Raw genomic sequence first — 21,102 nt, forward strand, 5'->3', positions numbered from 1 at the left:
AGTGGGAAGTATGGATTTAAACTATGTGAAAGATGATTGATTTTTTTCACCACTAGTTTAATGACGATATAATATAAATGTCCTATCAATAACGCAACCTGAAAATGCTGATAATAAAAATAAAAGCAAAATATTGCGCAAATTTGTGATAGCATGAGATTGAACTTAGGCTTTTTTAGAAACATTTACTCAGATATTATTTTTCTCTAGTGCTTTTAGAGTTTTTATTAGTTTGTTGAGATAAAATGTACAGTAAATAAGAATCCAAAAATGACAGATTTAAATTTATCAACCCTTTTAAGTTAAGCCTTCAGCTTTCATCGCCTAAATGATAATTGCTAAAGATGGTTGCAGCTGTGCCCACATATGCATACAATGTTAATGCAACCAGGAATGACAGTAATGATACATTAGCACTGTGGCTTGCCAGAGTGATTATTGTCATCCAGGTTAACTTTAGCTTACTCTCTGTTATTATTTTTTATTCTTCCAAAAACCGTTTTACTACTCGGCCTCTGAACTGCCTGCAAGGGTAGAGAGATAACATGATTGAGGATGAAGAAAATTGAAGCATTGTTTACTTGAAGTTAATTGCATCTTGTCGGAGACAAAAGGACAGTCCATCAAGGATGCAGGGATATTTAGGCATGCTGCTCCAAAAGCAAAAAGGTTATCTGTGTTTTATTTGTTGTTTCTTCACGTTTTATGCTCCTAATTTAAGGATGTGAAGGCGAGGAAAGAGTGGTTCCCTACAATGTTATGTTTTCTACCAGAGCATACATATGTCACAAAATTATCTACTTTGCATTTCTATCTGGAAAGATATTCTTCAGAATGTTTTTCTTTTTAAACGTAAGACTAAAGCTGGCATATAAATACAATCGAATGCTCTTTACCAAAGCGTATGATAATGAATTTTGCTCTGTATTTTGTCTTAGCTTGGCCACAATTCACTGTGGAATCAGGGTCACACTGCCCTATAAAGACACTCCATCCTATTCATTTCTTGGCGTACATAGTTTGATCACCATCCAAGGTAGACTTGTTTTATCACTTTTTTAGGCATGTTGAACAAATTTTAAGCACAAGCGTGGCAATGCAGATGGTACAAATGCATCAATGGCGCAGAATTGACACAGGTATTAAAGTTTTCATCCCAATGCACATACTGTATAAAGTGGGGCACATCAGAAGCAGCATAGGTACCTCAAAGACATACAAAACACACTACTAAAGGTCCTACAAAATGAGAAATAGTGTTATAGATCTTCATATCTTCTCTGGATTCTGGTGACTATTTTGACCTAAAGTTCATTTAGGTATTTTAGTGAGTAAGCTATTATTATTGTTATTATTATTGCATTTGTATTTTTTACTATACATCAGTCACAGTTGTGTCTATAATTGCTGTGAAAGTGGACATGTAACATAACAGAACGAGAAATCAAAAGATTAGTGTTCATATTTTCCTGTCGTCCAGGACCAATTGGAGGATATTTTTAAAGTTACTCAAGTAGGATTATTAATACAGAAACTAAATGAAGTCATATATAAGTGAATGCGTTTAAAAGCACTGCAAGCATTGCATTAAGGTGGTGCTTGGGATTTCTGATCAGCGCATTATGGCTTGAGATACAGTTGGTGCTGCCTCTTATTTTCATCCCACAATGATTTTTTTCTTTAACTTTGACTTTTTATTTGTCATTCAGAAATTTACTAACAGTGAACACAGAACAAAATTACATCCAAGTATATTTGTTTTTTATTCGCGCTGGTATCTATGTCCTTGTTTCTAAGGTATTCCAGGAGAAAACCTGTTTATAAAAATACGTCTGCACAACCTGAGTTTGGAACCCTATACTTGATTAAACCACAAGACTTCTGTTGATATGTCTTTAGGACAGATCAGACCAATGCTGTGTCTGATGTTCATCAGACACACACACACACACACACACACACACACACACATCAAACCAGCTGTCAGGTTTGGTAGAGGAGGAGTAATAACTTATTTTGAAGCAACAAGACCTTCAGGGGACAATGGATTCTAATGTATACCAACAAATATGAGGACGCTCTAAAACTTGATCAAAACTAAGTCATAAAAGTACAATATCATGTAAAGAAGTCATTCACAATGACATGGAATATTGTAAGAAGATTAACTTCCCCTTATCTCTCTCCCTTCTCCTTCCCTACATCTAGGCTGACTCATGACATCAGTCTGGACGGGTTTGAGGATGATGACCTCTCGGAGATTACAGAGATCACCGACGAGCGTGGGATGAGCCTCAACTGCAACGGCCCCGATATTAAAGTAAGATTCCATGAGTTATGAAATTTCATGAAATATGCAATGAATTTGCTTTAGGTTTTTATGTTACAATACTTTATCATTTAATCCAGAGGTTTGCTTAACTAACCTCTGTAAAATGAATCATGATCTCCTTCAGTTATTGATTTCACTTATTTACTAACTATTGCTTTCATTTCTGCTGCACCTTACAAATTGTTTAGCTTAGCTGCTGCTTAAAATGCATTTATGGCTCCAGTTAGTAATTAAACTCAAGAAAAGATTTCTATATTGACTTAAGTGGGTTGTTTTTCAGTTTTGTTTTTAGGTCACGAGTATAAAGTGAGACAGTATCCATAATAAATACGTTTACAATAAATGTAATTGTAATGTCACCCTGAATCTACCACAGTTCTCTAAATGCTAAAAGTATTGGTTTCACTGCAAGTACATGAGAGCAGAGGCATACAATAAATGTTTTTTAACTAAATAAAAAAATAATCTGTTTTTTGTCATCAAAAGGTTTATAAATCACAAAAAGCATAATAGTTCAATCTATGTTTGGCTTGTCTGTATTGTGCTGTTTTATGCTTTTCTCACTTTAAAGTAGCCCCATAAAAAATAAGAAATATTGAATCACAATTTCTCTTGCAAATGTGTGCAATATTGCAATAGCAAAAGACTATGTGGATGCAACATTTTGTAGGATATAATATTTCAAGTGTTGCCTTATAGCTCTGCTTACCAAAAATATATGAGGCTGTTAGGATGGACTTTTTCTGCTGTTTATGCTGATGGATGGCCCTGACAAAGATATTAAAGTTCAGAGAGAAGGTGAGGATGTGATGGGAAAGAAGGTGAACAGGGAGGAAAATGTGAAACATTTAATATTGTCAACATTTTACTGTATGGTATTGTAGATAATGCGTTGACATTATCATGTCTAGCTTAAGAAATAAGCTATTCATAAATTCATGTCTAAATGTGGTGATAAAATTAATTTTATAATTAATTTTAAATCCACAGTAAAATGGGTATTTTGTTCAACAATACATACAGCCATATTTTGTTATATTGATCTCAAATTTAATTGAGTGAATCGTGATAACAACCGGAGCAAAATTCAGCTCTATAGAATCGATGTGCTGAACCGTAATGAGTAACATGGAGGAAGAAAATAGCCAGAAGTAGATTTATTATTCTGTCAGATCTGCTCTGTTCCCAGTGAACCACCATCACCACCTCCATTCAGCTCTGCTGCAGTATCCTTGGCAACTGAGTGGTTGAGGGGCTTTTCAGTAACATTTTCTAGTGATCCATCTTTGATCACTTAGCACTGCGTAGGCCAAACTGATAGGAAATCCTCCAGAGGGCTGTGAATATATTTGAGGCTTAGAAGGTTGTTCATTTTCTCTGTTTTTCCCCATCTTACCCTGGGAGCTAATTATAGATCAGATTACCAAATGCGAGCTCTCTCACCGGAGGTGTATTTGTATGTGAACATTGATGACTCTTCCTCTCTCAGGGGCCTTGTGAAGGTAAAATTTCACAATGGGTTCCTGAATGGCAAACACCAATCGGGTGTCATGCCAGTCGCAACAACAAAGCTTCCGTGTCCCTGAGTGACTGCACTTCCAGGGTACAAGGCTGTTTCTGTCTGGCTTTTGCCGACCGTGCATCATTTCAATATAAGGGTTGTTGTTTAGCATTTGAAAAGAGTCAGCTGTGTTTGGTCTCTGGTTTATGCATCAGTTCTACTAGAGTTTAGATCACGACGTGGATCAAACTGCTTGGGTGGGAGGAAAAAGAAGCCCTCTCTTTGTCAATCACAATGCCTATGTGTGTGTATATATATATATAATGTCATATCACATCAGTTCTTAAATCTCTTCACTGCCTCCATGTTTGTCAAAAAATAATTTTACGTACTACCTAATTAAAGTGTTCTGAACGTAGCGATTTTTAAACTCAAGTATTGCGCCTTTAAAGTTAATCAACACAGTTTGGATTGGGTCAACCTAATACTGTCATTCCTGTTTTTACCTTTCTTTGTTGGATATGAATCCCACAAAGCGACAGCACAAGTCAATTATTGATAATGATTTATTCATAATTTTTAATTTTATCAGAAAAAACAGATGATAAAAAATATAAACATGATAAAAAAAAACATTCAGTTGCAGTTATCAGCTTGTGGGGCTCTTCTTGAAAAATGTAAGTAGTGGTGACCACATCAGTAAGGTCAACGTCAGAAGGGGGATTCAGAATGCATTTTGCCTCATCAATCATTAACAGGAAAATGGAAGGAGCATCACTTCAGACAACAGTTCCTGTGTCAGCAGGGCGAGGTGAATCAGATGCTCTGTAAATATGTGTGGTTCTAAGAAAAGGTCAGGGATGCACACACAGAGGCATATGTAAAATACATACAATATGTCCCGACACTTTGAATTCTATGTTCTGAAACGTCCTTTACCTTTTATGAAGCCAGAAATATAATGAGTCAAAACTTAGTATTGGGACAAATCGAAAGTACTTTAATTTACAGCATATTCTTATGCTGAGTAAGTTTTTTTTCTCTCAAATTAAATAATATTGGCATTATAAACAGCTGTTTATATGACATGATTCCTCCAGTAAGATGTTTTTTTTGGAGAAAGGCCCTAGAATTTTCTTAAATAGTTCTAAATTAAAATAATGTTCTCCATTTCTTTGGACTGAAGAGGAGACAACTAAAACTGTGTTGTCTCCTCGATTAGAGGAGACAATAGAGGTAAATTGCTGGAATTGATGTTTGTGTTTGTGTTTTCACTGATTTACTGCAATCTGGTACTGGAAAAAAAAAAATTGCAAATGCAAAATATTTGCAAAAATGAATCTTTTTGATAACTTCTATATGTGGTGTACTCGAAACCAAAAGGACAATGACTTCAACTTGATAGAAAATTATGTTCAAATTGCTCCCATCTGTTGGACCCAATTATTGTAGAGATGTGCCGATCAGGTTTTTTCCTGTCGATTCCGATCACACATGAGGGCCGATCACTGATACCGATCACATATTTTTATTTTTTTTAATCATAAACACTACCGGTTACATTATGTGGAAAAAGGAACCATGAATTCACCTTAATTTAGACAAAAACTTGTTTTTAATAACTTTTTCCAAGAACTAAACAAAACGGGCATTGTGCAAATTGTACTGCTATCAGTAATACTATCTTTAACAGACTGATAACATATGAAGGCTCTGAAGAGGCTAAATAATGCAAAGAGACAAAATAAAACCTCTCAACATTGCCAAAGAAATTCAAGTATAAAACTTAACATTCAAAGGCAAATACAGGATCCATTACAATAAACAATCCAGAGTTACTGAATGAAAACTTCCTGATAGCATGGCGGCTAGCTGATTACTGCTAGTTCTGAGTGGCTGTTTCTGACTGAGCGGAGTAATTATGCAGAGCAGGGAGGAGATCGATTATTTTTTAGAGATTATCTGTCTCATGTTAGGACAGCGAAAGCTTTATGTATGTATGTAAAATGTATTTTTTTAGGTTAGATGCTGCAGCTTTAAGCAGAGGTTCGGTGTGAGAGTCACTACCAGGTGGAGCAGAAGCGGCGCTCCGTCTGTGAAATATTACTACCTGTAGCGTAGCAGCGGTTCAACAGCGAGAGCAGAACCAGCGTCTTACATCGCAGCTCGAAGACTTAAATAATTTTGCGGGTTATTTGTTTAGCTTTCTGACCGTCATGCTAATCCAGGTGAGTGTTTGTAGCTGTGCGCCGCTTTACCTGGTATCTGATCGCTCCATGTATCTTTTTTACTGCAGTGAGCCTCGATGTAGCCAAACTCCGTCAAGTATGGCATTGTTTTTATGCCATATTTGATTCGTCGTGTTGATGCATTTTGACGTGCTTCAATTTTCCGCCGCAACACGCAAACGTCCCCATTCACTTAGTGCGTTATAGTTCCACATCGCTTAGGTTTTGTTGCTGCTCATTTGCGCAGAGTGAAGGAAAGAGGAGACCAGCTGCACAGACTGCGAAATAAGATGCAGGTGATCGGTTTGTGTGATCGGCAACAAGATCACTGATCACCGATCATACACTTTTTCACAGAAATCGGCCGAGTATGATCTGTGGCCGATCGATCGGCACACCTCTAAATTATTGTATTTCATTTGTATGGATTAAGGCAAACTGCTTTGTGAATATAGTTGAGAATAAGAAAAAAAAAACAAGGAGTAGTCCAAACCACTTGCAAAAACTGGAGGAAATAAAGAATTCTCGTCTCAGTTGCAGGGAAATGTGTTTTTTTCATATTGAAATATAATTTCATTTCTGACATTTAATTTGGTGTTACTGCTGTAAAGGTCACTTGACTGATATATAAGATATATTAAAAAGTTTGTAATTGAAGATTCAGTGCTGTTTACTGTTCACATTATTTAGTTTAGCTGGAACTGTTAGCTTGGTTAATTCCTTGGTCAGATATGTTTTTCTGCTTCTAGAGTTTGTCTGCGCTTCTTCTTATTTAAACCAGTTCACCTTCAAAAACTTGGTTTGAGTTTCAAGAGAAGACGGAACAATTCATGTACAAGCAACAGTTCTTTTTAGAAGATTTTATAGTCAGCCTCTCTTTAACGGTGAACGGTGTCCGGATACATGTCTTATCCTGGCGAAGAAAAGACAGGCCGGTGCTCATCAAAAGACATATTGAATTTCCAGTGCACATGGCTTTAGTATTTAAGGGTTAATGTGGACCAGATCAAGCTCAGACAAAGCATAAAGAGATTTAGTGCTCCTTAGAGACGTGGGATGACAACATGTATCATCATTACATCCACTCAAGGCGGGACTGGGAGAGAAGAGTGCTTCCATGCTCATGTGTAAGGATTAATTGATCTGATGTGCAGCCATTTGTCGTTTGTGAAAGGTTGGCGAGAATGACATTTTTGGGTGGGGTCACTTGACTGAGCAATTGCCTTAAAATGTCTGTAGAAGTACACAAAAACACCCAGGGGTAGATGTGTCAGTTGTTTGCAGACACTATTTTCACACCTGAGTGTGAGTTTCTAATTTTAAAAATAGATTAAATGGCAGATCTGCTGTCAAAGTCCCTTTTCTTGCCAAACAAGGTCTTGCAGCAGTTTACTTGCAATTAAGTAAGAAATTATGTATGCATGTATGTATTATTTACATTTTGGTCAGTTTGGTACGTGAGAAGAAAAAAGGGCTAAAAAGGATCTCATCATGCTGATGTTAACAAAAACCAAATCAGGAATGTCACAAATGCTAGAAAGTATTATCTGTGGAAATGTTTGGCTAATAATCGTGCACATAATGATGGATGGGATTAAAATTACTCCTGCATATATTTAGTAGAATCTGCATCATGAATAAAGTGCAAGTGCAAAGCAAATATGTGGAGCAAAAGAGTTGTGAAAGATGGAGGAAATTGCAATGCTTCTTAAATGTACAGAAAAAAAAGCATTGATTAATGCATTTTCCAGACAAATCTTCGTCTCAAAATGTGACCTAAAACTGAGCATTTTTTATTGGTTTTTTCTCGTGGTAAACACCATCGTCACAGTTGTTTTAAAATCATTGTTTTAGAGATCAGAGTCTTATAAGCACTGCTATGACGGTGCCTATGAGCACATAAGCAGACTTGTTTCCATAGCAACAGTATTTTTCTTACCCACTCCACGTGACGAAGCTGAAAATACATGGAGTGTCGGCGCGTGTGTGCACACACACACAACACCCCCATGGATACTGCTCTCGTCATCTCCTCTACACATGGTAACTGGAGAGGAAGCTGCCTCATCGAGTCAAGTGGACACAAGAGAAGTCCCTTTCTCTCTCGGCTCCTGTTTACACCATTTTCACAGCCATGTAGGGACACGATCATGCAGATTGACTTGTTTTTTTTTTTTTATCTCTGAATGTATAATGACTTATTACTGACCATCATCCTAGTCTTTTCCTTAATTTGTAGGACAGCTTTGTCCAGCTTATTTTTAAACACACAGCTTTGAATATGTTAAGCAAATAATTGCTGAAATTTTTATTATGACTATTTAGAGGCAAGAAATGGACTATAAGTGTTGCTGCTTTTAAGTGTTTCCACATTGATATAGAAAGTGTCTTTACTAATACTATCAGCTATGACAAGCTGATAATATTAGTAATAAAACTAGTTGAAATAAACAGAACATTTATATGACCTGAGAGCAACTGTGGTTAGTCTGCTTACTCCAAGATCTCATTTAACAGAAGCTGTTTTTTCACATGTAATGCATTTTAAACAAATTTTGTAACAAAATTTAAAATGCTGCCATTTTTTTGTTTTGTTGTAAATTTTTATCTTAAAAAGAGACTAAACAAAAACTTTAAAAGATATGTATTCTTAATTATCCTTGACAAACATACTTTCATACATTAAGTCTAACTACTCCTTCAAGGTCTTTTTTCTTTTAGTTTTTTTTATTGCTTTGCATAGTCTGAGTTGTCTATTGTTTTTTTTTCTGCTCACTCTACTTTGATTAATAAATTCAATCATATCCCTGGCAGGAATGTTGCCTTCATCACCAGGGTGGCTTGTCTCTTAGCAACAGGGGGACAGGAGTCAATTAAAGGGGCCAGCCACAATTTGTTGCCATTAAAGCAAAAACCAAAAAAAGAAAAGAAAATGTCCTGCTGGGATAACAACTATTGAATTTTTAGCAGATGAAAAAGGATGGGGAGTGAAGAAAAACTCTTGTTTAAATGTAGCTTACATCAGAGACAGTTGTCTGGTGGCGGAACTGAAAATAGAAGAGGAGGAAAGGATGAGTGAATCTGATGATGGATGGATGGATGGATGGATGGATGGATGGATGGAAACCACAAGCAAATGATTGAACTGTGATTGGTACACAGATAGATAAATGGACACGTTGTTGGATTGATTATTACTAGATGATGCTTGATTAAAAAAATAAATGAATTTTGGCTGATTTAATGTATGTATAAAGTGCTGGATAGATGGACTGGCAGATTGACAGATATACATACAAAATGATATTTGAAAGATATGATAAATGTACTACTGTATGTGTGGGTAGATGAGCAATGTAGATTGAAAAGTAGATGAGTGGATTTAGATATCAATGTACAGATGAATGGATAATATTGTAAAATTTAAGTTGGATAAATGAAAAAAGAAAGTTATTCTTTTACCACATAAGATGGGGAATTAATATTTTGAAAGTTAATTAACATAACGTTTCACAGCCAATTATATTTGAATTGAGGATTCTGAAAGACGTCATATATAGCAGAACATTTGCATCCTATGTTCAGGAATTTTTTGCTATTTAACTTTTTATGATACATTTCTGGAAGTTCTGTTTTAAACTAATTCTAACCCTTGGTTGTAATTTATGATGGAAAAAAATACAAACTTTGCTTTTGTCATTATTTTTAACCCACTTATGGCATGACTTCACAGCATATACATTTTAAATACGACTGTTAATACTAAATACTAACACTTCATTTTAATCTTAAATAATCTTTTTCTGGCTGCAACATCAGATCAAACGTTTACAGATTTTTCACATACCATTACCACTTTCTCTTCTCGTACAAAAAGACCTTTTTTCCTTCCTTGGTGAAAGACAAAAAGTGAAAGACCTTTGGAAATCTGGGATGAGCGCCTCACTGCATGCAAATGTGCTTGAAGGCAACACTTAGCCAAAGGAAGTGGATTAACCTCCATTCCATTCACCAGCTGGGTTTTAGTCACAGCCTGCAGTTGTAAAGATGCATGTTGACAACCAATCTGCTGAAGTTCAAATGGAAAATATAAATTATTTCACTTGTAATATTTACACTGAACATTAAAGATTATGATTTTGACTTCTTTTATGACAGTAACTTATTTTACTATGCTTGAGTGAATACCAACAGTATTGAGAAACTTTGTTAAATGTGAGTTGGCAAAAAAATAGTTTTTTGTTGACTTTAAAACTCAGCCGTTGATGACATTTCGGTTAAATAATCCAGATTTATCTGACTTATTTTACTTGGGCACTTGAACATTTACAGAAGTTACGATAATGCATTCGGATATTTTGCAAAGTTTTCATGTTGTCTCTTTCTTTATCTTAGTGTTTTGCAACTAGACTTTGCATGTGCAGGAAAGCGAGAGTTCAAGACTATAATAGGCTTTACAGTGACTCTGAAGTCCACGTCAAAGCCAATAGAAACAGTTGGTGTTACTGTGTGTTGTGTTCAGCTACTGGGGAATTGATGATAAGTAAAGCAGACTTAACTGGCTCATTGCCCTTTTACCTACTGTCTGTTCACCATGCTCATATGAGTTGGATGTTGTGATTTGGTAAGCTTAAAGTAAGACGGGTTGTCCTACTATTTTTGCAGTCACTTCGAGCATTCACAATGCAGAGGTGAGGGACTCATAATTGTCGCAGAGCAGTCATCTTCATAATTCATTATGGGATTAAGTAATGTTACTGGGGCAATTTATGTTCCATTTGAATTGTACTTTATTGAGTTTTGCAGAAATTGCACGTGTGCTGTAAATGTCACAGAATTAAAAAAAAATTGCATCCTGGCTTAGCTGAAGATCAAATTATGTCAAAATCGAATGTGTAGAAAGATTACGCTAAAGCATTATTTATGACAAATTGGTACCTTCGTACATTATTGAAGCATAGGACAGTTTTGTGGGTATAAGTTTAGGTCATAAAGAGATGACAACAAGCAAGCACATCAATTATCTTTGGATTTTAAATGGGTGGAAAACTAAATTATATTGTAAAGGAATAAATCCATAAATTGTTTAAAGTTAGCACGTATTTATTCCACCTTTGTGATGAGTTTGAGACTTTTTCTCTTCTCTTGCCACTGAATGCAACTAAGCCAAACACATTGGTTGTGAAGTATTAAAACCAAAATAAAACCAAAATAGCCTAATATGAGCATAATTTCAGATATGACCACTGATTTACGGAAAAAGCAAAGAAAGAACATCTCACAAAAAATTAGACATAGGGGAGAGAGGTGTCATTCTTTATTATTCTAGGAAAACATTATCATTAAATAAGAGGACTCTGTAAATTAGTTGTGTATGTGCTGTGTTTAAGGTGGCCAACTGTTTTCAGTGAAACTGTTGTTGCTGAAGACAGAACGGCCTCTAATTGGTTAGCTCCATCTCCTCATCCCAGGCACACATGCTCTCTCTCTCTCTCTGTGCCACTCTCTCTTCCTCTTTGACTGACGCTGTGTTCCCTCCAATCCCTGCAGGGCCGTGTGAGGCGAGGAACCAGTAGCATGTCGGGGAGGGTGGAGCTGGGAGCAGTTGGCCAGTTTCAGGCAGAAATGCTGCATTTGGAACTCATTGACGGTGCTGACGGTTACCGCGGTGATAAAGACACCTTGAAGGCATCCGCCGTTGCAACCGCGCCAGTCACCAAGGACTCTGGAGCACCTGTTACCATGGATACATACCGACCCAAGAGACCTACGACCCTTAACCTCTTCCCCATCGTGCCTCGTTCACAGGTATGGCCTGGATTATCTTATCTACACACACACACACACGTGCACACTTTCTGACAGAGCACAGTTCTAATGGAAATCAGAAGCAAGATTATTTATGTGTTTGACTGCCTTATGTGTGTTTATTCCATAAAACAGCAAAAAACTGTGTTTTCAAAATTGAGAAAAGATTAACAAAACGGTTGACATTTCCACAGAATTCATTACAGTTGTTTTCCTGACAGGGTGTCTTTTCTAGACCAAACAATGGCTTCAATTGTCAAGACACATTTTTTCCCATTGGTGCCCATCTCTGTTTGTGCTTGAATAGAGCACGTGATGTGAGTGGTTTTGTTCAGGAAGTCAGTCTGTGTGAGAACAGAAGAGCTAATTTCCCTACACGGTGCTCAATTAGGGCACATTTTATACTTTTATTGGTAGATGCCAAAGAATATAGGGCAAAATGGAAATCTTTTTAGTTTGGGAAATCTTTTTCCCCAAACACATGTTGGTGTTTGGGGACACTAACATGTGTCCCCAAACACATGTTAGTGTTTGGGGAAAAAGGTTGTGTGAGATAGAGCGCATAGTGCTACTATGTGTGGTGGCGCAGTTGGTAGAGCTGTTGCCTTGCAGCAAGAAGGTTCTGGGTTCGATTCCCGGCCCCGGTCTTTCTGCATGGAGTTTGCATGTTCTCCCTGTGCGTGCGTGGGTTTTCTCCGGGTACTCCGGTTTGTTCCCACAGTCCAAAAACATGACTGTCAGGTTAATTGGCCTCTCCAAATTGCCCCTAGGTGTGAGTGTGTGTGCATGGTTGTGTGTCCTGTGTGTCTCTGTGTTGCCCTGCGACAGACTGGCGACCTGTCCAGGGTGTACCCCGCCCCTCGCCCGAAACGTTGGCTGGAGATGGGCACCAGCACCCCTCCCGACCCCACTGAGGGAAAAAGGGTGCAAGAAAATGGATGGATGGAGTTCTATCTGTCAGTCATTTCTCTTAATTGCTGACATTAATTGAGCAAGAATGTACATTTATGATGAGGATTGAGAACCATATATATCTAGACAAGATATACATTTTTGGCTAAGAAAAGCAACCTATGGATATGATATGAACAGGGCCACCAAATATGGACAATGGCTGAATGTGAAAACATTGCATGGTCCAATGAGTCAGCTAAGATTTTCAGATGTCAGTGTCAGAGTGTGTAAACAACGCTACAGCATGGACCCATGTTGCCCTTCATCAGGGATGCAGGCTAATAGTAGAGGTATAGTGCTGATGGGGGATCTATAATTATTGGCACACTTTAGGGTCCCTAGTACCAACTGGGATTCTGGCTGGTCCCAGTTGGTACCAGATTTCAATCAAACAATGCACCTTTGACAAGATTTGCATCATTTAACCAATCTGTGGTGACATTATATCAATATTGACCACAATTTATGACAAATGTTTCTGATATCCTTTTGAGTTTATGCCATGCATAATTAGAACAGTTCTGAAGGAAAAAGCGGGTCAAACCCAGAACTAGTGAGGATTATTCTTTGCCACAAATAGTAGAGGATTTTTCTACCAGTTTATGGTTAAGCAGTTTCACTTGTTAAAGATTATTCACAGAATTGAACCCGAAGCTATGGGCCAAATGCCATTAAGATTTGGGTCAAATTAACAATTTGATATTTAGGGCTCTACCCATATCAGCTGTTACCATTGTCCCAGTTATGTCACCCAGTTGGTCGTTGCAGATGTTTCCTCACATGTTCTTCTGGACGTATCTTCCTATTAAAGGAAAAGTGTCCTTTCAGTTGTTGTTCCATTCATGCTCATTATGAAGGATTGTTACAAAATCAAAGACATAATGGAAGCAATTTGTCCTGTGGCTCTACTTGCTTGTCCAAGAGGAATAAGTGGTGAAAGTCAATGCAATCTGCTGGGTTTCCTTAGATGAAAATCCTTTTAACCTGAATAGTCAATTGAACTTGACCGCATTGATTGATAACTAGAGTCAAACGGGAGTGTATGTAATTGGTTGTTTTCAAGTCACTCTGTATGGCTGTGATTATGACTTATTTTGGCCTAAGACATTTGTTGTGTATGATTTGTTTGAGAGAACCGACCAGATATTGTGTGCGTATGTTGAAAGTGGGTCAGTACGACTTCCATTGTCCTGGTTTTGCTTTGTTTTGCTTTCTGATGGCTTAGTAAAAGTTTATTTTGCAACATGTGAGGGACATTGAGTCCTAGCCATTCAACATGGATGGTAGGATTATAGAGGACCAAAATAAATAAATCAACAATTGTATGAAACAAATTGGCAACATTTTTGGAATAAAGTCTGAGCCTTTTAAGATGTTTGGAATATTATTTTAACAATCAGCTAATTGTTTTTATTCCTAATATGGATTTGAACAGACAATTTTGGAAGGTTGTCTAGGCTTTCTTTTTGTTTTTCTACGATGAACCGACTACACTTTCATTTTGAGCTTATTGTTGTTTCTAGGTTATCTGCGTCTAGGTGCCTCCAGTTTATCAACGATTTCAGCTTTCCAGTAGTACAAGTAGTCATTGAATTCATCACTATGAAGATAAGACAGCCCACACATCACTGATTCATCATAGTAAACCAATGGCAATGCTTTAGATGGGGAGCCTGTTACATCCAGCATTAGTTCCTTCCTACCACTATGATTTTTGAACAGGTGTTGCTTTGTATCCTGCTCAGAGGGTTAGACCAATTCTTCCTGTGTCTGTCTAAGAATTGATTTTGCATGCGATGCAGCAGCAGCTGGAGTCTGTATCCTTCTTGTTGCCACATTGAGCACAGCTGCTCAGATTATTACTGTCTCTCTGGGAATCAATTAAGGTCATATTTTGCCATATTCAAACATTTGTTTTCTCCTTTGAGCTTGTTTAGTGCTAGTTTGGCATAATATCTGTTATAATGTACAACAACATACTTTTTCATAACACAACAAGTCAACTTTTTCTTTATTTAATTAGGCTCCTCTTGTGGAACCTAATTTTTCCTAACAGCTTTTGAGGCTTAAACAGTGAAATGTTGAGCAGCCTAAGTCAGACAAGATGAGTAAGTAGGATACAGTGCTTATATTCTTCAGGCAACCTTTTCTCTCACATTGTACTGTAACAAAATGGGGGTAAGAGGAGACAGAAGACACATTAGGACCGTTTCCAGGTCAGCAGATTTGCACTACTGAACCACACTGTTTAGTTGTGCATAATTTTGTAGCAACCAAGAGGTTTTTTTAGCTAAGCAAAGCTCAACAGCTCATTAGACTACTGACATTTCAATATAAATTAAATAAGTTGGCCTACAGTAGAGAAAAAACAAATTTTTGTTGACAGGGAAGGTATTTTCTGACTGCCCCTTTTAAATCTGCATGGGTACAGTGAGCCAGAAGACAGGGGAACAGACGGCCATGTCAGAAAGGATTCCTCAGAGTTAATCTGAGTCTAGGGCTAACACTACTTATGTTGAAGTACATGCATGTTTTAGTAAGGGATTTTCTGGATCTACAAACTTCTTTACGGAGTTTATAGTAGCAGATCTACCAAAACCAGTTCAATAGGCATGAGGTGACATTGCAGAAAAAAGCTGAGAAATGAATGATTCCCCTGACCTTACCACATCCTAATTTGTATGTCCTGCCAAATTTAGAAACTCCAAAGAAACTTGACTTTAATTTTAGGGAGCAGAAACGTCCTCATCTTTGCCCCTTCAGGAAGATGGTCTTTTTTAATCATTTGGTGCGGAAAGAAGATACCGGGACAATGAAGTTCATCAGACATAATGTCACAGTCTGAGACATCTTGGAAAACATTTAACAATAAAATCCAGTTTAATTACAGCAACACCATCCTAGTCATTAACACCGACTCTTTTGGGTTCACTCTCCCCAGCCATGATCAGCTCGTCACAGTGGTAAAATCTGTATCTTCCCAGATCTATGGGTGCAGTCTCCCACCTGCTGATTCTCTCGTTACCACAGCAACAGTTGAGTTTCCGCCTGGTAAACGTAGAGGAACGATGACTCATGTGTGGTGGGTGGGTAGAAGAGGAGGACAGCATCTAATTTGGGACACACTGCCGTCACAGGAGTTTCCACTTCTCCTTCTGTCTGGTGTTTTTCTATATCTGGAAATTAAATTAAACATTTTTAAACCCAGACATGGTGTTTGAATGTGTCTGATATGAAAAGATGATTTTAAACAGTAGTCTGGTGTATGATCTTTTTTGACAGTTTTTAAAGCATTCATGTTGTCCCATCATAACACTTGGCTTTTTTCCACTTAGGATATATTCTGTCACAGAGATCATTACTGCTCATTTTCAGTCATTCTGATCACCTTATTCTGTCTGTGCAATTGTATTTAATTGAGCTCTGTGTCTGCAACAGTAAGGCTGAAGCTCATGGTGATGTGTATTGTCACACCATATTTAAAGTCTTTTCCTATTGAGTATATGTTTTTAAAATTTTCAGCACTATGCATTATTTGTAATATGGAAATGTCCCATATTGTGTACTTGAATTAAAGCTCTAGGTAATTTTTTATAAACAATATGTGTTTATTATATTTTTGTTGAAACTGTTACTATACAATGACGGTGTAACATGTGACAGATAAACTGTGAAAAAACAAACTCCTCTGTTTCCACCCTTCCCAGTCCTCATTGATAGGCTAAAGCTAGTTTCCAACACCACAGTCATGAAGGCTCAACCTAGTCAGTATGGGTTTGAGTTTCAGATTTCTAAATAAACTACAGTTTACAACTAAGCTGCATACAGGATTGGAGTTTTTATTAGTTCTGGAATTTTTGTTTCCTGCATTATTACAAGATGAGAAAAGTACAGATAATGCACCTGAGCTATGATGCTTTCTTTACCACTAACACCACTATTTAGTCATCACTGATGTAGAATGATATTGTTATTGAGATGATACAGTAACAATGCTGTTATAATTTGTGAAGAGATAAGATTGTAACGTCTGATTCAAACTGAGTTAACCACAGTTCTGTGTGAATGAACTTTGTGCTCCCAGGATCTTTTATAAAAGGTTGTGTCCCTTTAAATGCATGCCACGAAGCACGAACAAAAGAAATCCCCACTCATTCATTTGAGTCATTGTGTGTGTGTGGGGGTGTGTGTGTGTGTGTGTGTGTGTGTGTGTGTGCGTGTGCGTGCGTGTGTATGAGTGTCCGTGCATGTAATGCTCTCACAAAAGTCGTCGACTTTGGAACATGGTTCCTTTTTGTCGTTCTCTCCAAGTTTACCTCGGTATCCATCTGTTCCTCTCACCAGTCCTTTCCCCTCCTCTTTTTTCAGGACACATTAAACAACAACTCATTCGGAAAGAAATACAGCTGGCAGGAAAAAGTTTCAGGCTCGTCCTCCCCTCTTAAAACAGGTGAGCTTTCATTTTACTGGTTCTTTAGACAAGAACATTAAACTTTGTAAATGTAGAAAACTTGCTTGTCAGTAAAGTTGTTTTAGTTAAAGTTTCCTTCGACTGTGAAGAGGACTTGTGTAATTTTAATTTAGTTTGTCAGGCTGTGTTTGTATCTTTAGTAGCTTGGATTTGTACAATGGTGAGTGGAGTTAGCTGAAGGAAAGCAGTTGCAAAATTAATTTATTTTTGTATTTTTTTTTTACGAAGCTTAAAACTCAGCGGAAACCACCATATTGCATTATTACAAAAATGTTCAAAGCCCTTTTCTCACACAATATCTGCAGTGAGTTTTTTTCACTGCAGATATTGTGGAGATGAAAAAAACTCACTGCAGATATTTGGCAATAGGGATCTATTCTGTGCTAAATGTACTATTTTGAAACGTAAAGAGAGGGGAAAAAAACTATTTTCCTGTTCATACAGTCAGAGCTACTCGTGGTATTAGCTGTATAGCCTGACGTGTGGGGCGCCAACTGCTGGAAGGAGCTGCTGCCCAAACTGCAAAAAAAATAAAATAAAATAACATACCGGTACATTATAATATTGATGTGAAGCCTTCTTTGATGCACTTTGATCATTCTCATTATTCAAAGCACTTCCAACTAGCAATAATCAAATATGCAAAAAACTGAACCTCCTGGATGATGTCTCACTATCAGGTGATCTAAAGAAGTGTTCAGATACATTTTGTCTTATAAATACATGTTGGTGAGTGTTAAGTTAGATTTTTGCTTAGTGTTGTTAGTCTGTGGGTTTTATTATTAGAAGATGAAGCGATTTGTTACTTTTTCACTATTTTCATCATATTTCCCACTTGAAACAGTCCTGAGCTGAAGCTTAAACTGCCTTATAAAATTGGACATCATTTCTTCTGTGAATAAACCAAGGAGAGACATTAAATATAGATTAATATGTGTTTTTTTAAAAATGCTGATACATTTTTTTTCTCCAGGTTAGACCCATTATTGCTTATTGTTTTTGGGAAGATGTACTTTCCAAGTGCTGGAGAAAAGCATCCTCTTAGCATAATGTGACCAACACCATGTATTGGTTGCATTTTGCATGTAGACCAAAAAGTGGAATTTTTGTTTTGTCTGACCAGATCACCTTTATGCTCTCTGTGTGGATGCATTTCTATTTTATTTTAAGAAAAGACCAGAAGGAGCTGTCTCACCATAGTTCAATACTGTATGAAAGATAGGATGATAACATAATGCTTTGATTTACTGGCGATGGATTATGACGCAACATGTGACATAACGCAGCAGGCACCTTATCCTAGCTCTGAATTTGATGAGTAAGGGGGATTTATCTGTGTAATCCTAACATTACCTAACCATTTCTACTTGTCTCTCTTTCTGCTTTGGTTTTTCTTTTGTCTTTGTGCATTCGCTGCCATGTCCATTCGTCTCCGTGGCTCTGCGTTCTGTTGTCTCTCCCGTCTGCATGTCTGCATCATGTGTACTTACTTTGTTTGTGTGCCTGGCCTTTGTATGTGCCTGTGTGGCTGCGTGTTTGTCTGTGTGGCTGTCTGCATGGCCTTGTTTGCATCCTTTCTTCCTGTAGGTGACCTCACACCTCCACGAGAGCACAGCTGTCTGAGCGACGAGGACAAGGTGCAGGGTGGGGCCGCGCAGACCAAAGACAGAGGAACCTCCACCGACGCCCCCTGCAGACACAGCCACACCTCGGGGCGCTCGCATAGCTCAAGCTCTGGAGCCGCAACTCGCTCCAAGCTGCAGGAGAAACCACCACAACCTCCACCGCCGCAGAACTACACACCCGCTCCTCTGTACCCAACGGGTAAGACGGACAGCTCGGGCCACCGAGAAAAGATTCGCCACCAGGCAGATGTTCATCTGGAACCCACAGAGGAGATTTATCTGACTCCAGTGCAACGATCAGCGGACCCGTTGGAACCCCCCAATGTTCAGGACCGACCTTTTCTCTCGCAGCAGACTGAGCAAGGGCGCATGTCCATAAGCTCGGACACAGAGGGACCGCCTCCTTATCAGCCCCTCCCAGACCGGACCAACCCTTCCATTTTTGAGGAGGACGAGCTCTACGTCCCTCCACCTTCCTATGCTTCCTGTGTAGAGTCTCTCATCACACCACCCAACATGTCTGTTTCAGCACACGGCTCTGTCGCACTAGACCTCAGCCTGAAGGGGACAGGAGCAGGGGCCATGCTGAGGGCTGGCTCATCGGTAGAATATGTGGACGCCACCGATGACAGCTACTGTGGTGAGGATGAGGATGTAGACAGAATAATGATGGACAGGAAGATGACAAAGACAGCAGGAAGTGGAGACGGTGGTGGCATTAAACCTGCCATACTAAGGACTACCATGAGCTCCGAAGCCAGCAGCCTAACATATGACTCTGTGAAATACACACTAGTGGTGGACGAACACGCTCAGCTGGAGCTCGTCAGTCTCAGACAGTGTTACCAAGGCTACAGCGATGACAGTGACTCAGCCACAGTCTACGATAACTGCGTCTCCTCTCCATATGAGTCGGCCATCGGGGAGGAGTACGAGGAAGATGAAGACGAGGAACAAAACCAACAGACCGGAGCAGCGCAGAGGGAAGCCACAGCTTGCCTCTCTGAAGACTCGACACCGGAGGAAGATCTGCATTTCTCCAAGAAGTTCCTTAATGTGTTCATGAACGGTCGCTCTCGCTCTTCTAGTAAGTCCCTCCTGTCATTACCTTTGTCCAGTTTTTATAAGCTGAAAGATACTAAACAGTAATAAACAAAATAGATAATATTTGACTTTATTTTAATTTACTTACAATATACATGAGAAAAAAAACATGTGCATAGCCTCCATTAGAGATCTCACCCCCTAACATGAAGCCGATTCCCAAATAATAATTTGACCATTTTGCCTCGTTAAGCTGGAAACATAATATTCTAGACTTATAGCAATAGTTTGATTATAGTTTAATTTCTCTTCAGAATTGATAAAGTATTTTTTAATTGAATAATGCCTTGTATACGTACTTAGGATTCAGAGTGTTCTCATGTGTGCAGTGAAGATTATAGGTTTTCATAATCTTCACTGCTTTTAGTTTTTAGTTTCGTCTTAAAGCTTGGAATGGATCTCTAGAGGAATAGAGATCCATTTTTTCTTCTGGGTTATTTAAGATGGTATTAATATTTTGAACAGATTGCCAGTTAACTTTGTTTCCCAGTCTTCATAAAGCTGCTTGTGTGTTTTTTTTTTTTTTTTTGGTTGTTTAACCTCCTTAGCATAAAGTTGCCTCACTAAAACAAAATCTTTTAAATAACATCCCTGCAGATCTTTGTTCAAGTAGGTTTATAATGTTAAAAATATTTCACTTTACTTTATCTGGCTGGAATTCAAAATATGCGATCAGTAAAATATGTATATCTTATTTTCATAAAATAAATCTTATTCAACCCAACTATAATGAAACTGATTTCTTACAGTTAAATGATTACTGTGCAAGTTGAAAGCAATATTTGTTTTTATCTCCTTATAAAGAGTATAGTACAGTTAATTTTTTTATAATATTAAGTTATAACACGATTCAACACCTTCAGAAATGATTTGTGCTGATCCACCTTTAAGGGGATCCATTTAACTTGGATTCCCTTAAATGCACTATTGAACACTTACATAAAATCTGTTCTGGTTTATGTTTAAACCATATATGAATATTCTGGCTAATTGGTAGATCTCAGCAACCAAAGCTTTAGATTTTCTAGTCAGCATAACACTATAAAGCAAACATCATCTGATTTGCTTCTTTGTGAAAC

At 37.9% G+C, this 21,102-nt stretch overlaps 1 protein-coding gene across 2 annotated transcripts in view; it reads left to right on the top strand.

Annotated features, from left to right (window-relative positions):
* mapk8ip1b (mitogen-activated protein kinase 8 interacting protein 1b) overlaps positions 1 to 21,102 on the top strand; it is a 42,161-nt gene that overhangs the window by 9,955 nt on the left and 11,104 nt on the right. For both annotated transcript variants that reach the window (XM_008405942.3, XM_008405943.3), the window contains exons 2-5: positions 2,209 to 2,320; positions 11,612 to 11,869; positions 17,192 to 17,273; positions 18,882 to 20,006. In XM_008405942.3, coding sequence (XP_008404164.1) covers positions 2,209 to 2,320; positions 11,612 to 11,869; positions 17,192 to 17,273; positions 18,882 to 20,006 — 1,577 coding nt within the window. The remainder of the gene's footprint in view (positions 1 to 2,208; positions 2,321 to 11,611; positions 11,870 to 17,191; positions 17,274 to 18,881; positions 20,007 to 21,102) is intronic.

This window comes from Poecilia reticulata, chromosome 3 (assembly GCF_904066995.2).
Source record: "Poecilia reticulata chromosome 3, P_reticulata-male-v2, whole genome shotgun sequence".
NCBI classification, from domain to species: Eukaryota; Metazoa; Chordata; class Actinopteri; order Cyprinodontiformes; family Poeciliidae; genus Poecilia; species Poecilia reticulata.